Source organism: Camelus ferus, chromosome 9 (genome assembly GCF_009834535.1).
Source record: "Camelus ferus isolate YT-003-E chromosome 9, BCGSAC_Cfer_1.0, whole genome shotgun sequence".
Classification (NCBI taxonomy): domain Eukaryota; kingdom Metazoa; phylum Chordata; class Mammalia; order Artiodactyla; family Camelidae; genus Camelus; species Camelus ferus.
Genome location: NC_045704.1, coordinates 39,600,541 through 39,623,519, shown reverse-complemented (window position 1 = coordinate 39,623,519; position 22,979 = coordinate 39,600,541). Strand labels below are relative to the sequence as shown.

Here is a 22,979-nt window from a genome sequence, read left to right as displayed (position 1 = left end):
GAGATTCTGGAGACCCAGATTTGGATCCTTACTCAGCCACAGTCTATGTGAGCTTGCCCAAGACCTTTCTCTTTGCTGGACCACATCCCAAATCCCTAATATTCATATAATACATTTTCAGTTCTGACAAATGAACCAGGTTTTCCTATGGATTGCTGTAGGAAAAGTTGGCTGTCATAGCTATGTATTTGCCAAGAGAAGTAAATAATAATGGAACTTCAAAAATAGAAAAACCAAAGCATCATTGATAAAGGATATAGATAAAAGGGATTTTTTCATGAATTCATCCTTAATTAATTCAATTCATGAAGTGTTACTAGTACACGTAGCTTATCAGCATCACTTTCTTTTTGAGTAATCCTGAGAATATCCGAAGTATTAGAATAGTGCAACACAAACTTATACTGAGACACTGAATAAATAACTCAAATGTCGATCATGAAATGGGTAAGATAGCTAGAGAAACAATGAAACCCCTTGGCTTCTTTAATCTGCAAAAAACACACCCACCTCACTGGCATTTGTGAAATGCTACACCCTTCTTCTGGCAAAGCGGCAGGACCCTAAGAAGTGACTCTTGCCATGCAAAGAGTGGCCCTTGAGCCTCCCTTGAGCCTTGAAGGCAGCAAGACTTGGATTTGAATCTTCGCATCCTTTTCCCAGATTTAGTGGCTCTGTTACCTTATAACCAAATGTAAATGTCTCCAGTCCCCAGATACATGACAATCATTAATATTTATTAAGTGCCTGCAGACTCCAGGGCTGAGTCCCCGAAGTAGCCAGAGAAAAACTGTGATCATCATTTTTTCTGTCTCTTTGTTTGTCCCCCTTTACTCCCTCCTGCCTTCTTTCTTCCCCTTTGTGCTACTACTTTCTTTCCCTCCTCCTATTATGTACCAAAGATTGTTCAGTTCTGGGCACTCAAGAATGAAAGAGACATGGGTCCTGTCCTCAGTAATTTACTATCAGGACTGATTGACACAATAGGGCAAGTGGTGAAATGGAGAAGAAACAGAAAAGTAAGTGCCATGAGGAAATTACTAGGAAAGGTGGGTAGGGCCCAAAGGAAGAGAATAATTCATTCTACCTGGGAAGGCTTCTTGGCTTCTGAAACATCAGAGCTGAAAGGATGAAGGGAGTTTGAAGAGATCCATGAAGGGCAAGTGTGGACTAGGCTGCACCACCCACACCAGTTATGGAGGCACCGAATGTGGGAAGTCTGAAGAAAGGTACCTGGGGAACCAAAGGCATATGCTGTGTAGAATGTTGTAGTCAGGATGAATTTGGGTACAAATCATATAGAGATTTGGATGCAAAAAAGTGTAATTTTTGTTTGTTACCTGGAAATCACTGGAGGCGTCACCATTTTGAGATTGGTAAGAGAGATTCTTGTAGCATCACTAAATAAAATCTTTGTTTCTAATCTTTAAAATAACACAGGTTTACTTTCTTTATCGTTACCACTGAATTAATGTCTGAATTTTATTTACATATATGTATTAACGTGTATACATTTATAAAATGTAAATACAAAATTTGGGTATATATACATATATACACTCAGAAATATACACCTTTCTGAGTGTGTATATGTATATATATGTTTATGTATATATTTATAAAAATAAATACCAAAATATGGATATATTTATATATATCTTTGTGTGTTATATCTGTATCTAATGTATAAAGTAAAACGTGGCTTTTTATCTCGTGGGTAATAATAGCAACCTAAACTCTTATTTGGCAGTTAATAACATTTTACACATGAGATTGAAAGCTTCAGGGAGTTTCAATGACTTGCCCAAGATCACATGGCTGGTAATACTCCTATCAAAATAAATTCTCATCTATATAATCCCAGAGCCCATTCTAACCAATACAGTCCTATGCTTTCCATTAAGGAGTGCTGGGAAATTTGGGGGGTAATAACTTCTAATTCCTTCACAAAACGCATCAAGTTATCTTCCTTTATATTCTTTACCAAATTGTTATAAGCACTTATATAAGCATAAGAATAATCATGGCATACCTTATTTTTAAAATTAAAATTTTAAATTATTATAAGCACTTTATATTGCTACAGACCTTTTGTAATATCTGCTTAGTATTGTATGCACTTGATCTCTATAAACTTAACCACTAATTTAATATTTCCCATTGTTACATATTTAAATTGCTTGCCTTTTACAAAATATCATAAACAAAAAAGCAAACACTTTAGTCTAAAATTTTGAGGGGTTAATAAGAGAGAGGAAATGTACAATTTCCTGGGAATACGTTCTTAGTTTAAAAATACCAGGTCAAAGTATCTAAGCAAGCTTTTGATTCCTGAGACCTTGAGCCCATTAGCTTTCCAGTTATGTTATATTTTGCAAAACCATCAGAAATATGTGAGAAATCTAGTTTCTCCAAATCCAGCCCATTCCATCTATCTACCTACCCATCTATCCATCACCTATGTAATTCATCAGTTCTTGGTCACAAAAAAAGGTAAATGCAGGTTTTTCTGAGCCTCATGGAGGCTGACCAGTTTTCTAATATTCTGCTTTCTCCTTTGTGATATATTTGTGCAAGTTTGGCATCATTGAAGTTATTATATTGAAGCTATTATTCAGTGCTAAGGTGGGCATGTATTGAAGCATCTCTGGTCGTATACCCTTCACCCCCCATAACTCACAGCATGCAGTACAAATTCCATAGGTGGCAGGACATGTGGGGTGCAGTAGATGACCCCCCAAAAGAATGTATCCCTGGTGAATTTGTACCACTTAACCTCATAATTGAAAGACCCTTTTTTCACAGATAGTAAGGTGATAATTGCATGTTCTGTTGGTAAGAGTTTGGGGGAATAACAGAGCTAGTGGGTTCATAACTAGGATAATGTGTTCAACAAGTCTTATTCAAATAGGAGTTTAGCACAGCATTTTATATCAACTGCAATCTTTGAACAGCACAATCTGGGAGACCCACAAAGAGTGAATTACAGTAATCAGCCTTCAAAATGACAAAGGAGTTAATCAGCATCTCCTTGCCTTTCTCATGAAGCCTCTCAATCTGGTGATATCACAGAAATTATAAAAGGAAGTCTTCGTGACGGGCACAAAATGCTTCTCAAATGATAACACCAAAGACAATGGGAAAACAACAAAAAAAAAAGACCCAAGTTTTAGATTTTTGAGATGACTGAATTCTAATCAGAAGTACTCCCTGAATGATGAGGCATAAGGAACAGCTGTTTAGTACTCAGGAAGAACTTAGGCCAGGCTAGGATTTAAATTCCTAAACTTCTGCACTAGGAAAATCTCCATTTGATTGCATACAGTTAAGGTGAAACCACGTCGTTTAAATACAGGAGAGTCAAGCATGTCCGTCTGTTCACAGTGGGGGCGTGGATGCCAGTGTCAGAGCAGGGACGGTCCCTCTTTCCCTTGTCAGCCCTCCTGCCAGGGCTCACCGCTCGCCTCAAAGCTTCTCAACCCCACTGCCAGTGCCAGGCGCAAACCTCCACTGAATTCAGTTCACAGAGGATGGACTCTTTTCATTAATTGAATTTTCTGATTAGATTAGGTTTTCAAAGTGGAGTTCTAGGAAACACTTCTGGAATGTAATAGTTCACATTCCGATTTCTGAGTCTGCTTTGCAGTGAATGTGGTTGGGAATCCAGCAGGACAAGCTCATTCTTTGGGACACCAGTTGTGTGTTAAGGTCTGTGATTTTCCAGGGGTAATTCGTTAAGGTGTCTTAAGTCTAAACCCTGGAATCATTCCTGGGTTGGATATTTACAAAATTTACAGAAAAAAGTATGGCAGCTTTCATCATATCAACCCCACGTCATTTGGGGAAATTTCCATGCTTAATAAAAAGTAACTAAATTAATTTTCTTTCTTTGTGACATTACTTATCGAATATCTACATTAAGGAGTTTTCTAGCTGCCCCTGAAGAAAGTATTATGTCATACTGCTTGCCAAAAAGTTGAAAACTCTGATTTGTTGCCAATTTGGTGTGATGGAGGTTGAGACATACTATTTAAGCTTGTGAACACATTGCTGGGCATTGAGGATGTGACTGTAAGCACGTGGGAAGCCGTGGGCACTGCTTTAGCTGGACCGCTACTTTGGAAAAGAGGAACACAATTCATCTCTTGGGGAGCTGTTTAAAATGAGCACTATCAAAAAGTATTTTTAATTAGTTTGTTTTGGCAAAAGATACTGTAGGAATCTCTCCTTTGCCTTCTTAAAAATCACTGCTGACACTGGATAAAAATGCCATTTAATTGAGGTTTATAGTCACTAAAAATTCTTCATAGGTTGAAATTTTTGACTTCTCAGATCGGAGAGGGAAAAATCATTTTTTACGATATTTTCTGTTCTGTGTTAGGTGATATTTAATACCAAACAGGTTTTAAAATTTAGAAGTCCTCTCTCTTGTCCACAAAAGAAACAGCCTAAAGCTACTAACACTTGGGAGAATATATGTGCCAAACAGATAATTCAGGGGAGAAGAAGTAGGAACCTTTGCGGCAGTTTTTAAGCTTCTATTTTAGGAGTTGATTAACATCTTGCCACATCCGCACAAGTGAAATGATCTGCCTTTTGAATAGGAGTAAAAAACGTTAAATAACGTGTAGATATGCCCCCAACGCAAGGAGAACAAGAAGAGGACCACGGGCACTTGTGGTTTTTTTTATCCTGCCTTTATAGCCACGAGGTAGCAGGGAAAATGTTCCAGAAGTTCTGTCTTGAATTTTCTAATGAGTTGCAGTGGTCTCGGACAAAGCAGGAGCTGCGCGCTGTGCAGTCTGTCCCGAGGCCAGTTCAGCGTGCGTGTGCCCTGAAGTCACTGAGGGAGACTGCCTGCTTACCTTAAAAACCAGGAGCCCTGCTCGCAGTGTTGGATAGGAAAGGAAGGCGTGAGAACTCCCAGGTGCGCAGCTTCCCAGCTGGGTCCCTGTGAGCGACACACTTAACTGAATAGGTAAGATTCTCAGTTTACAGATAAGGAAGCAGATACCTGTCCTGCCATCTCAAGGGGCGGGCCTTTGGACAGCAACACAGGGTGACACTGAAACACTGTTGAACTGTAGATGTCTGTAAGAATGACACTTGGGTAAAGAACCAGTATCCTAACCGTATCTTTTAGGGTCCTGGCAGGAGTGGGGTGACTGAGGAGAGTTTAGTGACGGAAATACTGAGAAAAGCATGGCCAGGTTAAGGGAACGGAGCAGAAGTGCCCGTATCATTTGTAGACCTGAGGGAGCAGAAGAAGGAAGCTGCTAGTGGACACTGGAGTTTTGTTCTCCAAAAGCGTCCTGAGGTAACAGCCATCGAGTGGCCAAACACGTGGTTGAGGTACTGGGAGCTCAGGAACCTCTCTGCTCCAGGCTCGCTGTCTCCTGGGTGATGTATGTTGGTTGAGTCTAACACAAAGCCAGAAAGGAAGGCCAGCCTTAGAGGTCACGCTCCCATGCCAGGAGTAGGTGGAGAATGCTGGAAAGTACTGTCCAGATAAGCTTTAAGTTCTGGCTGGGAAGCCAAAAGGGGAAGGTGAACAGTGTGGCTGGGGTGACTATTATGTGACAGGAAGTTGGCAAGAATTATCGCATAGAGTCTTAGAACATCCTTAATGAGAGGCTGATGAGTATTTCCATTTAACAGGACAGGTGGTCCTGGTGGGCTTAATCATTTGCTCATGGTCACAAAGCCGTAGTATGAGGATAATGTGAGCAACCAGCAGATGTAATAGATGGGGACCCGGGGAGCTCTTTTCCCATTAAAGCAAGGCCCCCATCAGGCTTCTCATATTCACACAACTCACAGACACTGACCCAGGTACGCGATTTTCAGCCGAGCCTCAAAACTACTTTAATTCCAGGTGTCTGAGACACATCACAGTTTTGTTTTTTTTTAATTTATACTCTCATGATAATTTTTTAAAAATGATGAGAATAATACACAGCAATCTTCTCTGACTCGGAGGAAGCTGTAAAAGTTCTTCCACTGACATAACCTGAGAGGATTAATATGCAGCCCTCAACACATCAACTTCTTTGAAAAAAGCTGCTGCCTTCCTTGAGGGGGAAAGCCATTCTCTAACCCTTCCTACTGGAATTGGGCCAGTGCTGAATATATTCTGAGTCGTGGAAACACACAACCGCAGCAGGGCAGCCACGCTGGCATCTCATCAGGCCAAGGATGAGGCCTCCTTATGGTCGTTCTTGCTGGGTTTTGCCCATATGTTTATTTTGCCCTCAGCGATGCCTCACAGTGATCCAAATTGGAAGGACTGCTCTATTTCTACTGTTCTCTTCTTTCTGTTTTTGTTTATAACCATATAAGTATGACCCATTGAATTATGTACAATCAAATCCTAAATCAAATCGTTGTATTGGAAAATGCTATTACGTTACTATCTATATTTTCAAACGGGCAGGGTTATCCAATTGAGTGCTCCCTGAATGGAGAGCTCTGATATAAAGGTGGTTTCAAGGTCGAACTGAGTACATAAGAGCTCACGGCTTTTCCCAGAGCCTGCTCACTGCCTGGGTGGATCGGATTCCCCGGGGCACTCCTGTGCCTGCTCTGCTACTTGACTGATTCAAGGACTTGAACTCCTTGCAAACCTCTTACAGACAAATGATTTAATTAGAGCATACGAGTCCAGAAAAAACAGGATGATAACTTCAGACATGGCCAAGAGATTGGCTCATCCTCAGCTTGAATGGAACACTTACGATGTCCCTGGGGTTGGAAAGTGAGGGGCAAATTGTCTTTAATCCAGAGAATTTTCCTTCACTTGGGCCAGAGAGGTAACACACATCCATTCAATAGGAATATTCTGGGCTAGTCATGAACACTTTTGTGAGCTTCTAGCAATATGAGTTGGGGGAAGAATCTCATGACATGGAGTTAAGTAAAAATGCAGGACTCAGAAAAATACAGTATCATCATAAGATACTGGATAGTTGTTTGAAGTGGGAAAATACGGGGGTGCTGGAGTTACCTGTGTGATAAAACCCTGTATGTCCATTCACTGAGCAATTACACAGCTACAGGAAGTGATGAGTTGGGTGTCTGTGTCTTGACATGGTCTCAAAGATATCTACTGTGTGAAAAAAGAAAATCCAGAACAATGACTATGCCATGATCACATTTGTATCCATATACAAATCAAAATGTTAGCCATGTCTATGTATGAAAAGAGGTATGAAAGTAGGGAAAGGGTTAATGATCTAAGATTTTTCAGAATAACTTCAGAAATATCCACACATATTTTGAGTCTTTAACAAGAATATTAAACTACTGGTGAAACACACAAAGAGGAAGAAAGATAAAACCCTGAAAATGGGTCAGGAAAAAAACTAACATTTTAGCACTGATACTGTGTTATTTTATATGATTCTATGTCTACCCTCTTTTCTCTTTTACATATCTTCTAATTTCTCTAAAATATTTATTACTTTCACAAGAGAGACAATATAACTAAACAATTAAAATATAAACGTAGTTGAACAACACCTTAAGGTTTAGACACTTGCCTGCGGTCATTCTGATTGGCGTTTTATTCATCTGAGTTGATTCTAATAATGCATTTATTTCTTTCATCTCTCTGATGCATTTGTGAGCTTCAGAATAATTTATCTCTGACCTCAGAGCCTTCAAGCTATTTGTGTATTTACTTCTCTTGCAGGGGAATTGGAGTCTGTGATAAATTGTAGGATTCTTTCACTTCCAGGGGTTTCCTGGGTAGAAGAAGCTATGTTATGATTTATACTTTAATTCGGTAGGCAAGGATATGCCATTCAGCTTACTTTCTCGAGTATATTTTTTGCAAGTTCTTTTTTTATACATTATAAAATGTATTTTTGCAAGTTATCTGCTAATGCCTATGACTGGAGTCTTTCTCATTGCTGGCATCAGAGATGCACACAGGTAAATGTTAAAATTATTCGAGTGGGGACCTGATATATGCACATGTCTTTCTCTATGTGTGTGTGTTTGTGTGTGTGTGTGATTCACACATTCATTTCTGAATGAGCTGTCCTCCTGAAAGACATTCTCCCATTTTTTTCATCCTCAGCAATTATAAAAACTGCCCTTCCCAACATGGACAGAGAAGCCAAGGAAGAGTACCTGGTCGTTATCCAAGCCAAAGATATGGGTGGACATTCCGGTGGCCTGTCTGGGACCACAACACTTACAGTGACACTTACTGATGTTAATGACAATCCTCCAAAATTTGCCCAAAGTAAGTGAATTCCCTGCCCTGGGTGAGCATCTAAGTATGATGTTTCCGTTTGAATTTATATTCTAATTTTCAGTGACATTTATAAAACCGACAGCAATCATTGAGTGCTTATTATGTGCAAGGTATGGTAATTCATATATATGAAACCACCAACTCTCCTATCATCTTGGTACTAAATGATCCCCGCTGTACAGATTTCAAAGAATTTGAGAAAATTTCTAAATATCAAGCATAAAGTAAGTAGTGGAGCTGAGAATTAGAACCAGTAGGTCTGGCTGCAAGATTTGTGCATATTTCTCTATTCCATGGTACTTCCCATTAAGAAAACTTGAGAGAATGATTGAAACGCACCTCAGATACTGCTCTATCAATAGTCCCACTTGTTGTATAAAATAAACTAAATCTCATGAGCCTGAGGTGGGGAAGGCAGATATATGGTACACTTGCTGCAAAATATACACTCCTCCTTCCAGTGGCTGGCGGGCCATCGGTGATCACTGACTCGGCTCGTGCCTGCTAAAGCTGTGCTCTGCCTCTGAAACCTCCCGGCAACAGTCCCTGCAGCCACCATCGATGAATCAGGGGGACAATCATTATTTGCCCACATACTTGTACCCTTATAGAGCCCTCTCCTTCTGTGCACTTATCCACATCATCTGACATGAGAGAGATGACTTGGGAAGGCCTTTCTGACATGGAGAGTCTTGAATTGAGAGAAATGAATGAGGAATAGGGATGAGCTGGAACAAGATGAAACCAGGGGAGGGAAGATGGGCATAGCAGCTGGAAGAAGAGGATGTCCAAAAGCCCTGTGGAGGGAGGGCGTGTGGCCTGGGATGAGAACTGAAAAAAAACACAGCACAGCTGGAGCACAGGGGCTGGAGAGCTAGGTTAGACGGGAGCTAGCCATCCTTGGATTTGCAGGCCATTTAAAGTACCATGATCTTTATCCTAAGATCACTGGGAAGCCACTGAAATATTTTAAGTTGTAGGTTGAGTAATAGGATCAATTCTAGGAAAATGAGAGAAAATGAAATCTGGCCTCCTTCCAGTGTCTTTTCCACATTGCAGCCAGATAAATGGTGTTTGTAATCATTCGTGTAAAAGGTGATAGTAGCCCCAGCCAGCAAGGGCGGTCGCAGGGGGAGCAGAGAAAAGTGTATAGATGTGATAGACATTTAAGAGTTAACGGTAACAACAAATCTAAGGATAGACTGCATTTTCAGTTGAGGAGGTGAGTTATCCTATCTCTGACACGAGAGATTAGATGCAGGCTGGTGCTGTTTCTGGGATAGGAAATACCTTAGGAGAACCAGTTTTGGAATAGAGAGGGAAGAGAGGGGAGGGAGAGAGATCGAGGTGGGGTTTGAAAATAACACACTTGAGGTACCTTGGAGAATTTATCTGCAAAAATCCCAAAGTAGAAAGAACAGAAAAGACACATTGCATTAAGAGTTTTAGAATGTTCATATCTGGCCGTTCATGAATCAGACAACAATGCAACCCTTTTAAGCCCAATTATTGAAATAAAGAACACTTCTTGTACCCTTCCTCTGACTCTTATTTCCTTTTCAGTTGCCATTTAGTTAATGCTCTAATATGCAACTGTTCTTTCTCAGAAAAGTCATTGTTTCAGTTCAGCAGTGGCAGATGAGTTTCAAAAACGTTGCTTTTCTTAGCGGTAGTAGCTGTTCACTGTGATCGCGCTGCTGGAGATGAAGGATAGGACAGGATAAAGAAATACGCCGTTTGCTTGGTTTCCCAGGGCTCCCTGAGGCAGCACTGGCAGCGAGGTGAAGCCCCTTACTGTCTTATTTACTTAATTAGCACACCAAAAGGAATCATCTCAAAACCTTACCTGAAATATCAAGCTTGAAGGAAATGGAATCATTACGCCAATTGTGAGAGGATTGGGAGACCTTCGCTCCACATGGCGATTGCTGGTGCCTAGCTTATGGCAAAGCTATTTGGTAAATATTTTTGTTCCCAACCTCAAAATATGATGATTTTTAGAGGCGTTTTTTTATTTCATCATTAAATAAAATTGTGTTAGTGCTAGAAGAGAACCTTCCCCATCGTCTGAAGTAATCTTGTTATATGGGGTAAAATGAGCCGCAGTGAATTCAAAGGAACTCAGTGATTGAGTTCAAACTAGAATTAGGCAATGTTCTCCAGATTTAATTTGTCCTTTTGGGTTTATGGTTCATTGAATGTTTATTTTTCCCTTGTTCTTGTTGCGGTGGGACTAAATCTTCCTGGTTGTCTGAGTTTAGGTTCCCCAGAAATAGACACTGAGACAAGAATTTGATTATAGATAGTTTATCTTGGAGATGATCCCAAGAAATGCCAGTGGGGAAGTGAGAATGTAGGAGAGAGAAGGATAGAAAGCCAATAATGTGCGTTAATCAAACCAGCTACCACTGCGGGCGACCGGAGCTCCCTCCCACTGGGGAAATGCTGGAACACTGTGAATAAACAAAAGGAAAGAACTAGCTCCGTGTTACCCTACTGGAGGCGGAGAGGGAGGGACCTGAGGTTTTATATACTAAGTTGTGTGAATCTTCGATAGTTGCTTCTCTGAGAGTATTAGTTTTGTGGCAGTTCTGGTCTGCCGGGCAGTGGGGAAAATGGGTTCCGAAGGCCAGAGGAAACCCTCAGGCAAAGAAATGGAAGAGTTGGCAGTTCGCTGTAGGGCAGGTGTGACTGAAGTGGTGATGGCCAGAGGTTATGGGAATGGGGTACCAGCAACTTCCCCTACCCCAGTGCGAGTGAGTGACACCAGTACAACAGCAATAGTGATTTGAATAAAAATACCACTGTCGCTCATGTCACTAATTAGCCACGTTTTACTGCACCCAGAGGAGAAGGAACATACACCGTAATTGTATTTTGCCCAGAGAGTTTTGAAGGTAGGACTTTTGGTCTTCAGAGCAAGGAGGGCTTTAGTAACAAGAGGAGTGTTTCATGTGTCTGAACAGCTTGCTGCAGGGCACAGCAGAAGCTTGGTAATTGGATTTTATCAAAAATGGTCTACAAGTCTGTAAATATAAAGGTAACTTCAAAAGTGACTTTCAATGGTGTTACACATTGCATCTATCTGTGCTGAAATTAGCTTAATATTTTATGTTGGGCAACAATGAATATCCCCAAGGGCAGCCAGTGTGATTATACAGCAAATTGGAAAGAACATTCACATAGACTCACTAATACCCTGATATAGCTCTGCTCCAAATATAAACTTGGTAAACATATGGTTGAATAAGGCCCATAACTCAGAAGAATTTCAAAGAAAGAGCAGTATTTCTGGGAACCATTTGTCTCGCACTCATTTAAAAGGTTATACATCCTACAGAAAAAGGGATGCTTTCGTTGTTCCCATCACCGTCCTGGTAGCGTCTATACAGGAGTACCCAGCTCAAAGGGCGTGCCCGATACATATTTGCTAAGTGAATGAATGAATGAATGGTTCTGTGCAGTGCTCAGTGTTTCTCCTCTTTTCTAAGGTCTGTACCACTTCTCAGTCCCGGAAGATGTGGTCCTTGGCACTGCGATAGGGAGGGTGAAGGCCAATGACCAGGACGTTGGTGAAAATGCACAGTCGTCCTATGACATCATCGACGGAGACGGAACGGCGCTCTTTGAAATCACTTCTGATGCTCAGGCTCAGGACGGCATTATAAGACTAAGAAAGGTAAGTGCAAAAAGGTTTTGTTCGTTTCCAGAATACCTCTTTAAAACTTGATTTTGAAGTTTGTGGGGGTTGGGTGGACTTCTGGCGTAATCTTAGAGTTAATGGTTTGCCGTCTTAGCTGTGAAAAAGCAGAGTCCTTTTTGCACATCCTGTCTCTCGATGCCACTTCATACTCCAGCTAAAGCCCTGGTGAACGGTGACCACTGTGGTGCCAGCCTCCCGTCTCACCCATTACTCCTCTCCTGTCTACGCCTCTGGGTTTTTCCATGAGCTGCGGGAACTTGCTCCGCTCTTGTACAGAGCATCCAGCTTTGCAGGAGAGTCAACACTCCGAAGGCAGCCTTCGAGCAATGAGGGGCAAAGATTGGTGGACAGTCTCTGTTCTTTGAAGAAATTATTCTGAGGCATATTATCCTTGGTTCCTCAGAGGATTCTCAGTGGAAAGAATCCTCATTAACCCACAGAGGTGGCAAGTTCGGTGGCTTTGAATCCTTTTTCTATAGAACTCTCCCCATTTCTGCAGTCTTGCTTTCTGAAATATCTCTGCAGAATGCATTCAAGGTGCCTAAGTCCTCATTGCAGGCTCTGGTTTTAGGGAAACTCAGAGACAGACAAAGTACTCAGCTTCAGTTATTCTGGCGAGCTCTGGCACCGGCAGGACAGGGCTCACTCTGCTACCATTATCTAACTACTCCAAACCGTACTCAGATGTCCGAGCATTGTGGTAAATGAAGTTCATCTCGGCTTTGTCCCTGCGTGGGGGGGGCTTCCACTGGAGAAAGCAACGTCTCCATAAATAGTACAAATAATATATGGCAATCCGTGACTGCTTTTGTGAGCAACCATTTGTGTGTGCACGTGCGTGTGTGGTGAATATGAGAAATTCTGTACATTCTCCATATTTCTCATCATGACAGTGACACTCATGGAAAAAATGTGTAGAGCACAGGTCAGTATTTTATGGACACGGGCGTTTGCAAAGAAAAACACCCTTTTGTCCTCATCATGAGTGTTTTGTTCAGCATCGTTCTTCATGTTGGTCATGAAGTGTAGCACAAATTCATTTTGAAGTGGATTTGCTGACTCATGAGCAGGAAGATCACACTGTTTGGAGCCAGTGAGTTTGCCGTCTGTCTTGATCAGCGCTACACTGACATGACTCCGAGCTCACTCTCTGACTCTGCCGTGTCACGCAGGGACCTGCTTCCAACGGTCATGCTCTTAAAATCCCCCCCTGGGGAGGTATTGACAGTGAGGACCTGGAACTTTCTGGATATACTTTTATATACAAAATCAATTTGAAAAATCAATTTTGGGGAAAAAAAAATAGCTGCATCTGTTTTACCTCTGCTGGGTGACACTACCTTTACACCTGGACGGAGCTTAGTACTGAGAGTTGCAAAGTATGTAAAAACTCGTGTTTGAAATAGACCACAGTGTAATTGTACTTGAGTCAATTATTGAATAGCCCAGAGCCACATTTTTCCCCTGGTTAACGATTCCTAATGTCATTTTTATTGGTATTATTAACTGCTATTCTGTGTTACCATAAGGTGCTTTTATAAACTGAAGCCATTAGCCGTTTGCTGTATTTTTATTCACCGTTATTCATAAACGTGGAAGCATATACCACACATCCTGACACCAGGAGACACATGGAGAACAGTGCGAATGGAGCCATTTCCCCACAATTCACAGGTCCCCTTTTTTGTCTGATAAAACCCCAAGGACACCAGGATGGGTTCGGGTGCACTGTCATTAAGTTGAGCTAAGAGTTAAGCAGAACGTAATCTGTTATACTTAACAGTGTTTGTGAAGTATTTGAAATTACAGAATTTTTACAGTCGGGATGATTGGCCATTTGGCAAAATTCTGATGTTCAATCACCTATTCACGGGCACGTGTGTCCAGGAAGCTCAGAATAGACAGGGAATTGAGTGCCTGCCTTGTTTACCAGAGTGTATTTCAAAATAAATAAGTCCATTCCCACTAGAATGAAATTCCAATATAAAAATCAACAACATTTTGCAATAAGAACACAGATTTAAGCTTGTATAGGAGTTCTGAAAGAGTTCACTTATGCCAGCTTGTGTCCCAGCTTCTTTTTTAAAAATTTGCATTGCAGATGTAAAGTTCTATTTCTTACAAGAAATCGCAGTGCAGACCTAAATTGTCTCTTTGAACCTTGACTGAAGTACATCCTTGACATCTGAAGCATTGTGCGTTGCCGAGAGAATTGGACTGTAAGGGTTCTGGTGCAGAAGGGCTTCTGGTCATTTAAGGGGGACTGTGTTCTCTCGCCCACCTCTGTTTACCTGGGTGATGGGTTAGGTCTCTGAGGCTTTTAAGGAAGGAGGTATTAGGAGGTCAGAAATATTTTCAGCAATGGTACAGGGAGGTAATTTCACATTGTTTTTAAATGGTGAGAGACACAGCCAGACCTAGTTATCTGTAGCTATATACCATTCTCCTAAATAGAAACACGGGTAGGTATGCATCTGTGTACATATCTTTATATGCTCACCTGTGTCATAGCCCAGAACTCACGGCAGAGACCTAAGAATGCCCTCAAAAATAAGAAACCTCATTTTAGCCACATGATCAGTAAAGCAGTGATGCCTTGGAAGTGAAATAAGAAAACGCTCTTTTATTGGGATTAGTGCTAAATTATGCTTTTTAATGTCTCTGCGGACTAAACAGTGATTATTTCTAGTTCTTTACATTTCACACGCTGTTGCAGAAATGATAAAATATTCTTCCCAGATAGGGATTGTGTTCGAGGCTGCCTTATCTCCGACCAGCAGAGGCCCGATTAACTGGCTGATTGGTATGCGGGTCATGCCATCACTAGTAAAATTTTATTATGAGTCTGAAGTGAAATTTTGATGGCACAATTCATGACTGTGAATATTTTGTGAATTCCAAGTGAAATGAGCAAAACAAAACAAAACAGTGGGAGATTAGAGTCACTGAGCTTGAATAATAGGCGGACATCAGTAAATGCCTGTACAGTTTACAGGCTGAATCTGGGGGAATGGAGAGTGAGGCTTACGAATGGGCTTAAATGCACAGAACGATCATCCATCAGCATTACACTCATTTGTTCTTGCTGCTGTGGTCATTAGTGAGAAACATTCATCTTTGTCATTTCTTAACAGCCTCTGGATTTTGAGACCAAAAAATCCTATACGCTGAAGGTGGAAGCAGCCAACGTCCACATTGACCCGCGTTTCAGCGGCAGGGGGCCCTTCAAAGATACGGCGACGGTCAAAATTGTCGTCGAAGATGCCGACGAGCCTCCCGTCTTCTCTTCGCCAACTTACCTCCTGGAAGTTCATGAAAATGCGGCTCTGAACTCCGTGATTGGGCAGGTGACCGCTCGTGACCCTGACATCACTTCCAGTCCTATAAGGTATTTGTCTTTTCAAAGGAGTACTGGCCACAGTGAATGACAAAACAGAATGAAACGTGATTATGTGTAGTCTGTGTGGCTGCCTCTGAGACTGTGACCGGGGAATTGGTCCACACGTCCTGCGAGTGTGCGTGTGCGTGTTGCACACACAGGTGCCCACACGCCAAAGAAGAGGTACATACAATGCTCAGAGCCAGGAATATCAAGATGAAGAAACTTCTTGGCTTTCAGAGAGCTCAATGAAAAAGCAAGATCACATATATCTTGCAGTGCGTTTGGGTGGATCTTTTATATTACATTGTTTTTGCTTCTTTGTGCATTTGTGGGTTTTTTTCCCTAGCATTAGGAAAGTATTACTGTTTTTTCTTTCTCCTTTGACAGTTACAGTGGGTTATGCGTAAGAATTTAGAGGCATGAGAGCACTATCTCAATGCATTAAGAGGCCTCTACCTTATTTCTGTGTTTGGTGTTTGGCTTCAAAATTATCTTCTTATCACTTTATGGGCATTTCTGATAGGTCAGCATCTCTGGATCAGTGCCTTTTAGACAGAATTTTCTCTGCCAAATACCTTTTGTTTATAGCTTTCCGTGTTCAAAAATTTTTCCCTAGATGAGAAATAGAATCTTTTATTAAAGTTTTTCTTCCTTTTTTTTTTTAGAAATGAAGCTTAGTTCTGTTTTTTTTTTCTGTCAAAATATGTACATCTTTTCTCTTTTGTCACCCCCCCCCAAATGACAGTACAGATGTTCAAGCTAAATAGCTTTTTTCTGAAAGAATGCTGAAAATCTATCATTTGTCCACTGGTCTCCAAGGGTGAAATGTCGGTTAATGATGTGTTTGAGTGTGGCTTTCAAATACTGTCTTAGAAACATTTGTTGAAGAGAGAGGAAGAGAGAGGGAGGGAAAGAGGAGGGATAGGGGAGAGAGAGAGAGAAAGAGGGAAAACTAGACGAAAGAATACCATTTTAAAGAAAGGTCTGAGTTTGATGTCAGCTTATACCCAAGTCACTCAATTTCCAAGTCACAGGGACAGAGGGCATGTATCTTCTAATTACTTTATTCAGGGAAATGCTAGACAAGTGAGCTTTCTGAAAATTTTTTTTATTCACTTCTTCTTTATGTGTTAAATTCCCAGTTCTCACAAGGGTGCTGAAACTATGAGGCTGGAGGTGAAACCCAGCGGAACAGTCAGTGACCCAAAGAATTTGAGTTTGGGCAAAAAAGAATTCCTTTCAGATCTGGAAAAGATGTTTTTAACACACACTTTCTAAATTCAGGATAAGAGAGTGTATCTCTTAAGGATACAAAAAATACTTTCCTCAAAAGAGTGCAACCTTTAAGAAGGTAAAGCTCCACCTGAGGATGTGAGGAATGGTCAGTTGTCCATTCTCTGTTCTGAAGAAATTTAACAGGCAACAGACAAACAGAATATTCCCTATTTGGCTAAGAGAATTGTATCTCTCAAGCGACCAGCTATTGACTGCAGGGGCAAGAAGTATCCAGAAAAATCAGTTTCCATGGGCTTCCATTTTCTGAGTAAATAGTGAAGTTGCAAAACGGCTTTATACTGAAATTCTATTGTAAACAGAGGCAATGACACTTGTTGAATGAATGGACCTGCCCCGTTTTCCTGTTACTTCGTTTCTTCAAAAGAACCCAGAACAGGGTAATCGCCACTTTGTTCACATCTTCAGGCGCAGGAGACAGAATGTGAAGGGAGTAATAAAGAATGGTACAACCGAGAGACCCATCGTGGGGCCAGTTTAGCACCTGATTTGAACCTACAGGGGGCTCAGGAGTCAGCCAAGCTAAGGACCCTCGGGGGAAGTCGGGGTTCTGATACCAGGCAATACGGTGCACACTCCAAACGTGGAGTCCATGGTACCAGTGGGGACAGACTTCCCGCTGACACGCGTACTTCATCAGCTGGAGATGAGGTTTGAGGAGGAGCTTTTGGTACCAAAGTGACACTAACCTCCAATTAGCAGCACTGGGTAAAAAGCCAGATTCATAGCTCCCCCGTCCCCCCCCCACACACATGGTTTTGCACATTTTATAATCTATCCATTTACTCATGTAAAGATGGAGATTTACTGATAATCATTCCAGATCGCAGAATCAAGTGAGGATGATCATTGTAGTTGGTTGTTATTATTATTGCCATATATATATAAAAGGCAGGTGTGGACGAAGTTTGTGGGTGCTTAGCAACAACCGCCCAGCTTGGAAGCATTTTGTTTCCAGGCAAACTGAAGGGGAGTTGGGATGTATTACTGGGAAGAGATAGACAGGTAAAGTACCATCTGATGACAGGGCCATGTCTGCATTGCTGATAGGTATCAGGCAAGTGCTAGTTCCTTGGCATGAATGGTCCCACCCAGAAAAGGGTGATTACTGTTTCAAAGCATTTACCACAGTGTTTGATGTGTTATTCAGAAAGTGAGCCCTGCTGACTGACGGTGCACTGGCTCCGTGGGATAAGAATGTAAGCATCACCAACTGCATTTTCAGCTTCTGTTCTGCATTTTTCCAGTTGCCGCCCCGCCCCCGACCTCTACTTGGGTGATGGAGAGCAGCTTCCCTCTCTCTATACGCAATTGGTTAATTTGAGTAGAAAATTAAATTTCCTGACTAGCCAGAGCAGTGCATGTTTCCTTCTAAGTCTAGCAGACAGATTTAGAGCCTTTTAACCTTTTTAAACAGAACTAGAGGACACAGATATTCAGGGAAATACTGAGTAACAAATAGCAAAGCAGTATCCTCTCTGGCGGACTGTTGTTATTTTATATGTGAGCAAGAATGTATCTATCTTTTAGAAGAATGTTTACTTTGCCATCCAGCAAGAAATAGGCATTTATTATGGCATCTGCCATGTTCAAACATGCAGTCATTAGCTGGTTGCTCAACTTCCCGTAAGACTCAACTTCTTTGAGAGCACATTGTCAAGATGGAAATAATCAAGTATTTAAAAATTCGTACACCTAAACCTCTATCTATGTCTGCAAACCTAGCTGTATCTATACCTGGGTCTTACATAATCCCATGCAGGGGCAAATAGACAGTGACACAGAGGCAGAATTCACGATCTTATCATCTCCCTTAACATTAATTAAGGATATGCTTCTTTCTTCAGTACCGTATGCCGCTCAGGGGTATAGAATACAGCTGTGTAAATTATTTAAAAGATGCCACATCCTGAACCTACACATACGACATTTCAAATCCTGCCTCTGCTGCTTCCCATTCAGACAACTAAAGTGAGTGGTAGCTACTAGCATTATTGGCTAATAGAGCCTCCACAAATTCCATTATCTTAGTGCACACTGAAAGCCTCGTACTCATGTTAGCAGAGATTCTTCTACTAAAGGTTGCTGACCATGTGCAAAACTGTGGGCTTTTTATTTAATGGTTACATGCTGAACAGTCTAATCAGCCTCACCAGTCTGCTCTACCCCCACCCCTGTGGGGGACATTGTTACTAGTGAGTGCTTAATATGGGGTGGGGGTGTGCTCGGTGCATTCACTTCCACTCCCTAAGCCCTCCAAGAGATACTATGTGTACTTGCTGTCCCCATTTAACAGATGAGCAAACCAGAGAGAAAAAGAAAGGCTAACTGGCCCAGGATCATGCAAATAGTCAAGAACGGAGCTGTGGTGCACACCAGTTTTTTTCTCTCCCTGTGTCACATGGTCACACTCCCTTCTTTCCTGTGATCTCCGTGACTCCAGCTGTGTCTCTAGATGTTGGGAGGCTTAGCAGGAGCAGGTTTTTTCCCTTCAAATTGTATTTTATTTATTTGTTTACTTTTAATTATATAAGCTTCAGCTTTATAGTTCAACATCTGCATACACTACAGAGGGATCACCACCGCAAGGCTAGTTCCCACCTGTCACCTGCAGCAGACCCCTGCACCCATTTCACCACCTCCCAGCCCTCTTCCCTCTGGTAGCTACTAATCTGTTCTCTGTATCTATGTGTTTGTTTTGTTTTATTTTGTTTTGTATTAGATGATATAGATATATCATTAGATGATATATATATATATATATATATATATATATGTAAAATCATATGGTATCTGTCTCTCTCTGTATGACCTATTTCACATTGCATAATACCTTCAAGGTCTGTCCATGTTTTCATGTTTTCACAAATGTCAGGATTTCATTCTTTTTTATGGCTGAGTAGTATTCCTGTGTGCATGGGTGCGTGTGTGTGTGTGTGTGTATGTATGTGTGTATCATCCTCTTTATCCATTCTCCATCGATGGACACTTTGGTTGTTTTCGTATCTTGGCTGTTGTGAACAATGGTGCATTGAATTAGCAGGACCAATTAAATTGAAATAATAAACTGCTCATTCTCTAAATGGTCTCATTCAATCTAAGATGCATACCAAGAAAGAAGAAGAATATACCAGGTCTGTGGAATTAACCAGAGTTAATTCCAGGCTGGAGTGTTCCCTGCTCAGCAGTCTAGCTCCTTTGTATGGTTATGAACCAAATTGTGTTTAGGGAGGTAAATGGAGAAACAGTGTTGTTATTTGATGAATCAGACATTGTGCTAAGTTTCTAGTATGTGTTATTTCACTTAAGTCTCACTAAAGATACTACCAAGTAGTCAGTGTGATTCCAGTTTTGTGGAGAAGGAAACTGAGGCTCTGAAAGAATGAGTTTCCTGTGCATGTTAATACAGCAGGGGGTGCCGGGCCAGGGTTTAAACCCAGATTTCTTCTTATAATTGCCCGCCATGTCTGTGCATGCTTTGCTAGTTTCTGGCATTTTGCATGAGGTGTAGGACGATGACAGCTAATGTTTACTGAGCCAGCACTTTGTGACAGACTCTCAGAAATGGCATTCTAGACAGCTCATTGTGTATACTTAAGGCAAAACTTCCTGGTGCAGAAGAGGTGTTAAATATAAGGCAGTGCTTCCATGTAAACCTTCTATGGTTCACTTATTCCTCTCAGTAAATTAATTTCAAGTGTGTATTTGATGTCACTGTGGCTTCGAGATGGCATGTGACTTATTTTTTTTTTTTTGATAGCTGCTTCCTATTTCTTTCAAAAGACTGTATGAGCTGCTTAAATGAAAAGTGGCCATTCAGCAGGCAGAGCAGGTTGACATATGACCGTGGCGGCCACAGCGCTCTGCTGTCCTAGTTCCTCTCTTGAATGTAAGTGCCCTCTCAACAGAAGACATTCCTTTTTTTTTTTTTCCTCCTGCTTGTTATTCTGGCATTTTTATAATTCACCTCAGTTACGAGGCTTGCTATTAATGAGCTCTTTTCCTGAAAACGCTTCCTGTCCTGATGTCCAATGATGCTAAAAGTGGAAATATTTCATGCCGCAGAGAACCTGACAATTATTTGAGAATAGGCTGTGTATCGATTGACTCTCTCCTCCGTCTTGCGATAACTCCCATCTTTGTGAAGGATTTAGTCTTTTTTGGTTGTTTTTAATTGTGAGAAGAGCACTTTACATGAGATCTACCCTTTTAACAGACTTTGAAGTGTACAATCCAGCACTGGTAACTATAGGAACAGTGTTGTAAAGCACATCCCTAGAACTTGTTTATCTTGTGTAGCTGCAACTTTATATCCATTGATTAGTAACTTCTCATTCCCCGCCTTCCCCCAGCTCTTGGCAACACCATTCTGTGCTTCTATGGCATCAAGCATTTTAGGGACCTCGTGTAAGGGGAATCGTGTGATATTCATCCTTCTGTGACTGGCTTGTTTTACTTAGCATAATGTCCTCTGGGTTCATCTATGTTGTCACATATTATAGAATTGTCTTCTTTTTAAGGCCGAATAACATTCCATTCTATCTATATACCACATTTTCTTTATTCATTCATTTGTTGATGGGAATTTAGGCTGTTCCCACACCTTGGCCATTGTAAACAGTGTGGCAGTGAACATAGGAGTGCTCATATGATTTCAGTTCCTTTGAATATATGGCCAGAAGTGAGACTGCAGAATCATATGGTAGTTCTATTTAAATTTTTTAAGGAACTCCCAGACTGTTTTCCATAGTTTCTGCACCATTTTGCATTCCTACCAACAGTGTACAAGGGTCTGGTACAAGGTCTAAGTCTCTCAAAAACAATTAAAACTTGGTCATTTAGTTCCTGGACACTCTTAGCCAGTTGAAATTTGATTGTCTCCCAGTGCAAAAGTACCAACTCTTCCAAGTCATTGTACCAAACAACTCCCTGCATCTACTAATTCAGCTAAAAGTCATTAATTTATTAAGTCACATACTGATTTTGTCACCTATCCATCTATTCATTCCTTCCCATTACTACGTATATAGTATTTATGGTATATAGTATATATGGTGTATATACCATAGATGGTCAGTCACGTATGATGTGTGTGTATCTGTATCCATATCTGCGGTGTCCCAAGGAATTTCTATGAAGACCAAGCCTCTGCTTGGAGCACGGATCTTGTTTTATAGTGAGGAGGCTGGTTAATAGTCATGTAAACTTTAAGTCCTTCACATTTATCTAACTAGCCTTTATTATGTGCTATCTGAAAATGATAAACAAAACTAGATTATGGAACTTTAGGGTCACATGGAGGAAGAGGTTTCCTAGTTTTCTGATGAATTGGAATAGAAGCAGCCACAGATTATCCACTGATGCTACAGAGGACATGACTCACACTCTAGAGAACCTGGTAACAATTCGGACGGTGGACTGTGTTGTTTATAATTTTCTCTCATTTTTTATTCCCTCCTTCCCTTCCTCCGTCCCTCCTTTTTCTTTCTCTCTCTCATGATAAAGAAATGCTTTGGGTAGAAGAAGTCTCCTTTTTCTCCTTAAAGGAATAATAAATAATGTGTGATGCATGGACTTTAGAATTCCGAGACTAGCAGAACTCAGATAATATTATTTATTAAAGCAGTTAGAGCAACCAGTAGAGCAATTAGAGGCAAAAAGCTGAAAACGTGTAGATGGAATTTTTGATACTCAAAGTGCATGCGAGAAAATGTTAAAATGGTTTCTTTAGGCATAACAACAAAAGCTAGAATGAAATTAAACAGTGAGGAAGAAGCAGTTGGAGTTCAGTGAAATATAGTAACCGATTCACAACTAAGGGGCTGGTTTCATTATTAGCGGCTCCAAGCAGCACCCTCACTAGCAGATGGATCAGAATTGTATCCCCCTGTGAGTTCTCCATCCAGAGGCTGCAGACCAATGTTTAACAAAACATTTTTATAATATAAAAGTGCATTTATGGCTGTTAAATTTGAAAACTACATACACACTGCCTTCCTCCCAGAGCAGCATCTCCCTCACTGAGCCTGAGAAACATTACTGGGACCAAGGACAGTGTGGCCAGATCAGCTGGAACTCAAGTTTCTTTGCACTCGGATTTGACAGCTCAGTTAGCTGGCTCAGGTGCTTTGCCCTCTCTAAGAAGGGGAGATTTACTCTCTGGACTTTCTGTAGTTTCGCAGAGAACCTGAAGCGTATGATGTAAAGGAGGGTGTGTGGTGTCTGTGCCGGTCTCTGCTCTAGATCCTAATGCATTGAGCGTTGCAAATATCATGACACTTATTCCTGTGTGTGTAATAACATATATGTCCTTATATTACCGTAGAAGAGTGCCCTTTTTT

General features: G+C 41.1%; 1 protein-coding gene across 3 annotated transcripts in view; it reads left to right on the top strand.

The window, feature by feature from the left end:
• Positions 1-22,979, top strand: part of CDH8 (cadherin 8) — a 313,666-nt gene that overhangs the window by 166,724 nt on the left and 123,963 nt on the right. For all 3 annotated transcript variants that reach the window (XM_032486452.1, XM_032486453.1, XM_032486454.1), the window contains exons 5-7: positions 8,081-8,248; positions 11,752-11,939; positions 15,098-15,351. In XM_032486452.1, the coding sequence (XP_032342343.1) occupies positions 8,081-8,248; positions 11,752-11,939; positions 15,098-15,351 (610 nt within the window). The remainder of the gene's footprint in view (positions 1-8,080; positions 8,249-11,751; positions 11,940-15,097; positions 15,352-22,979) is intronic.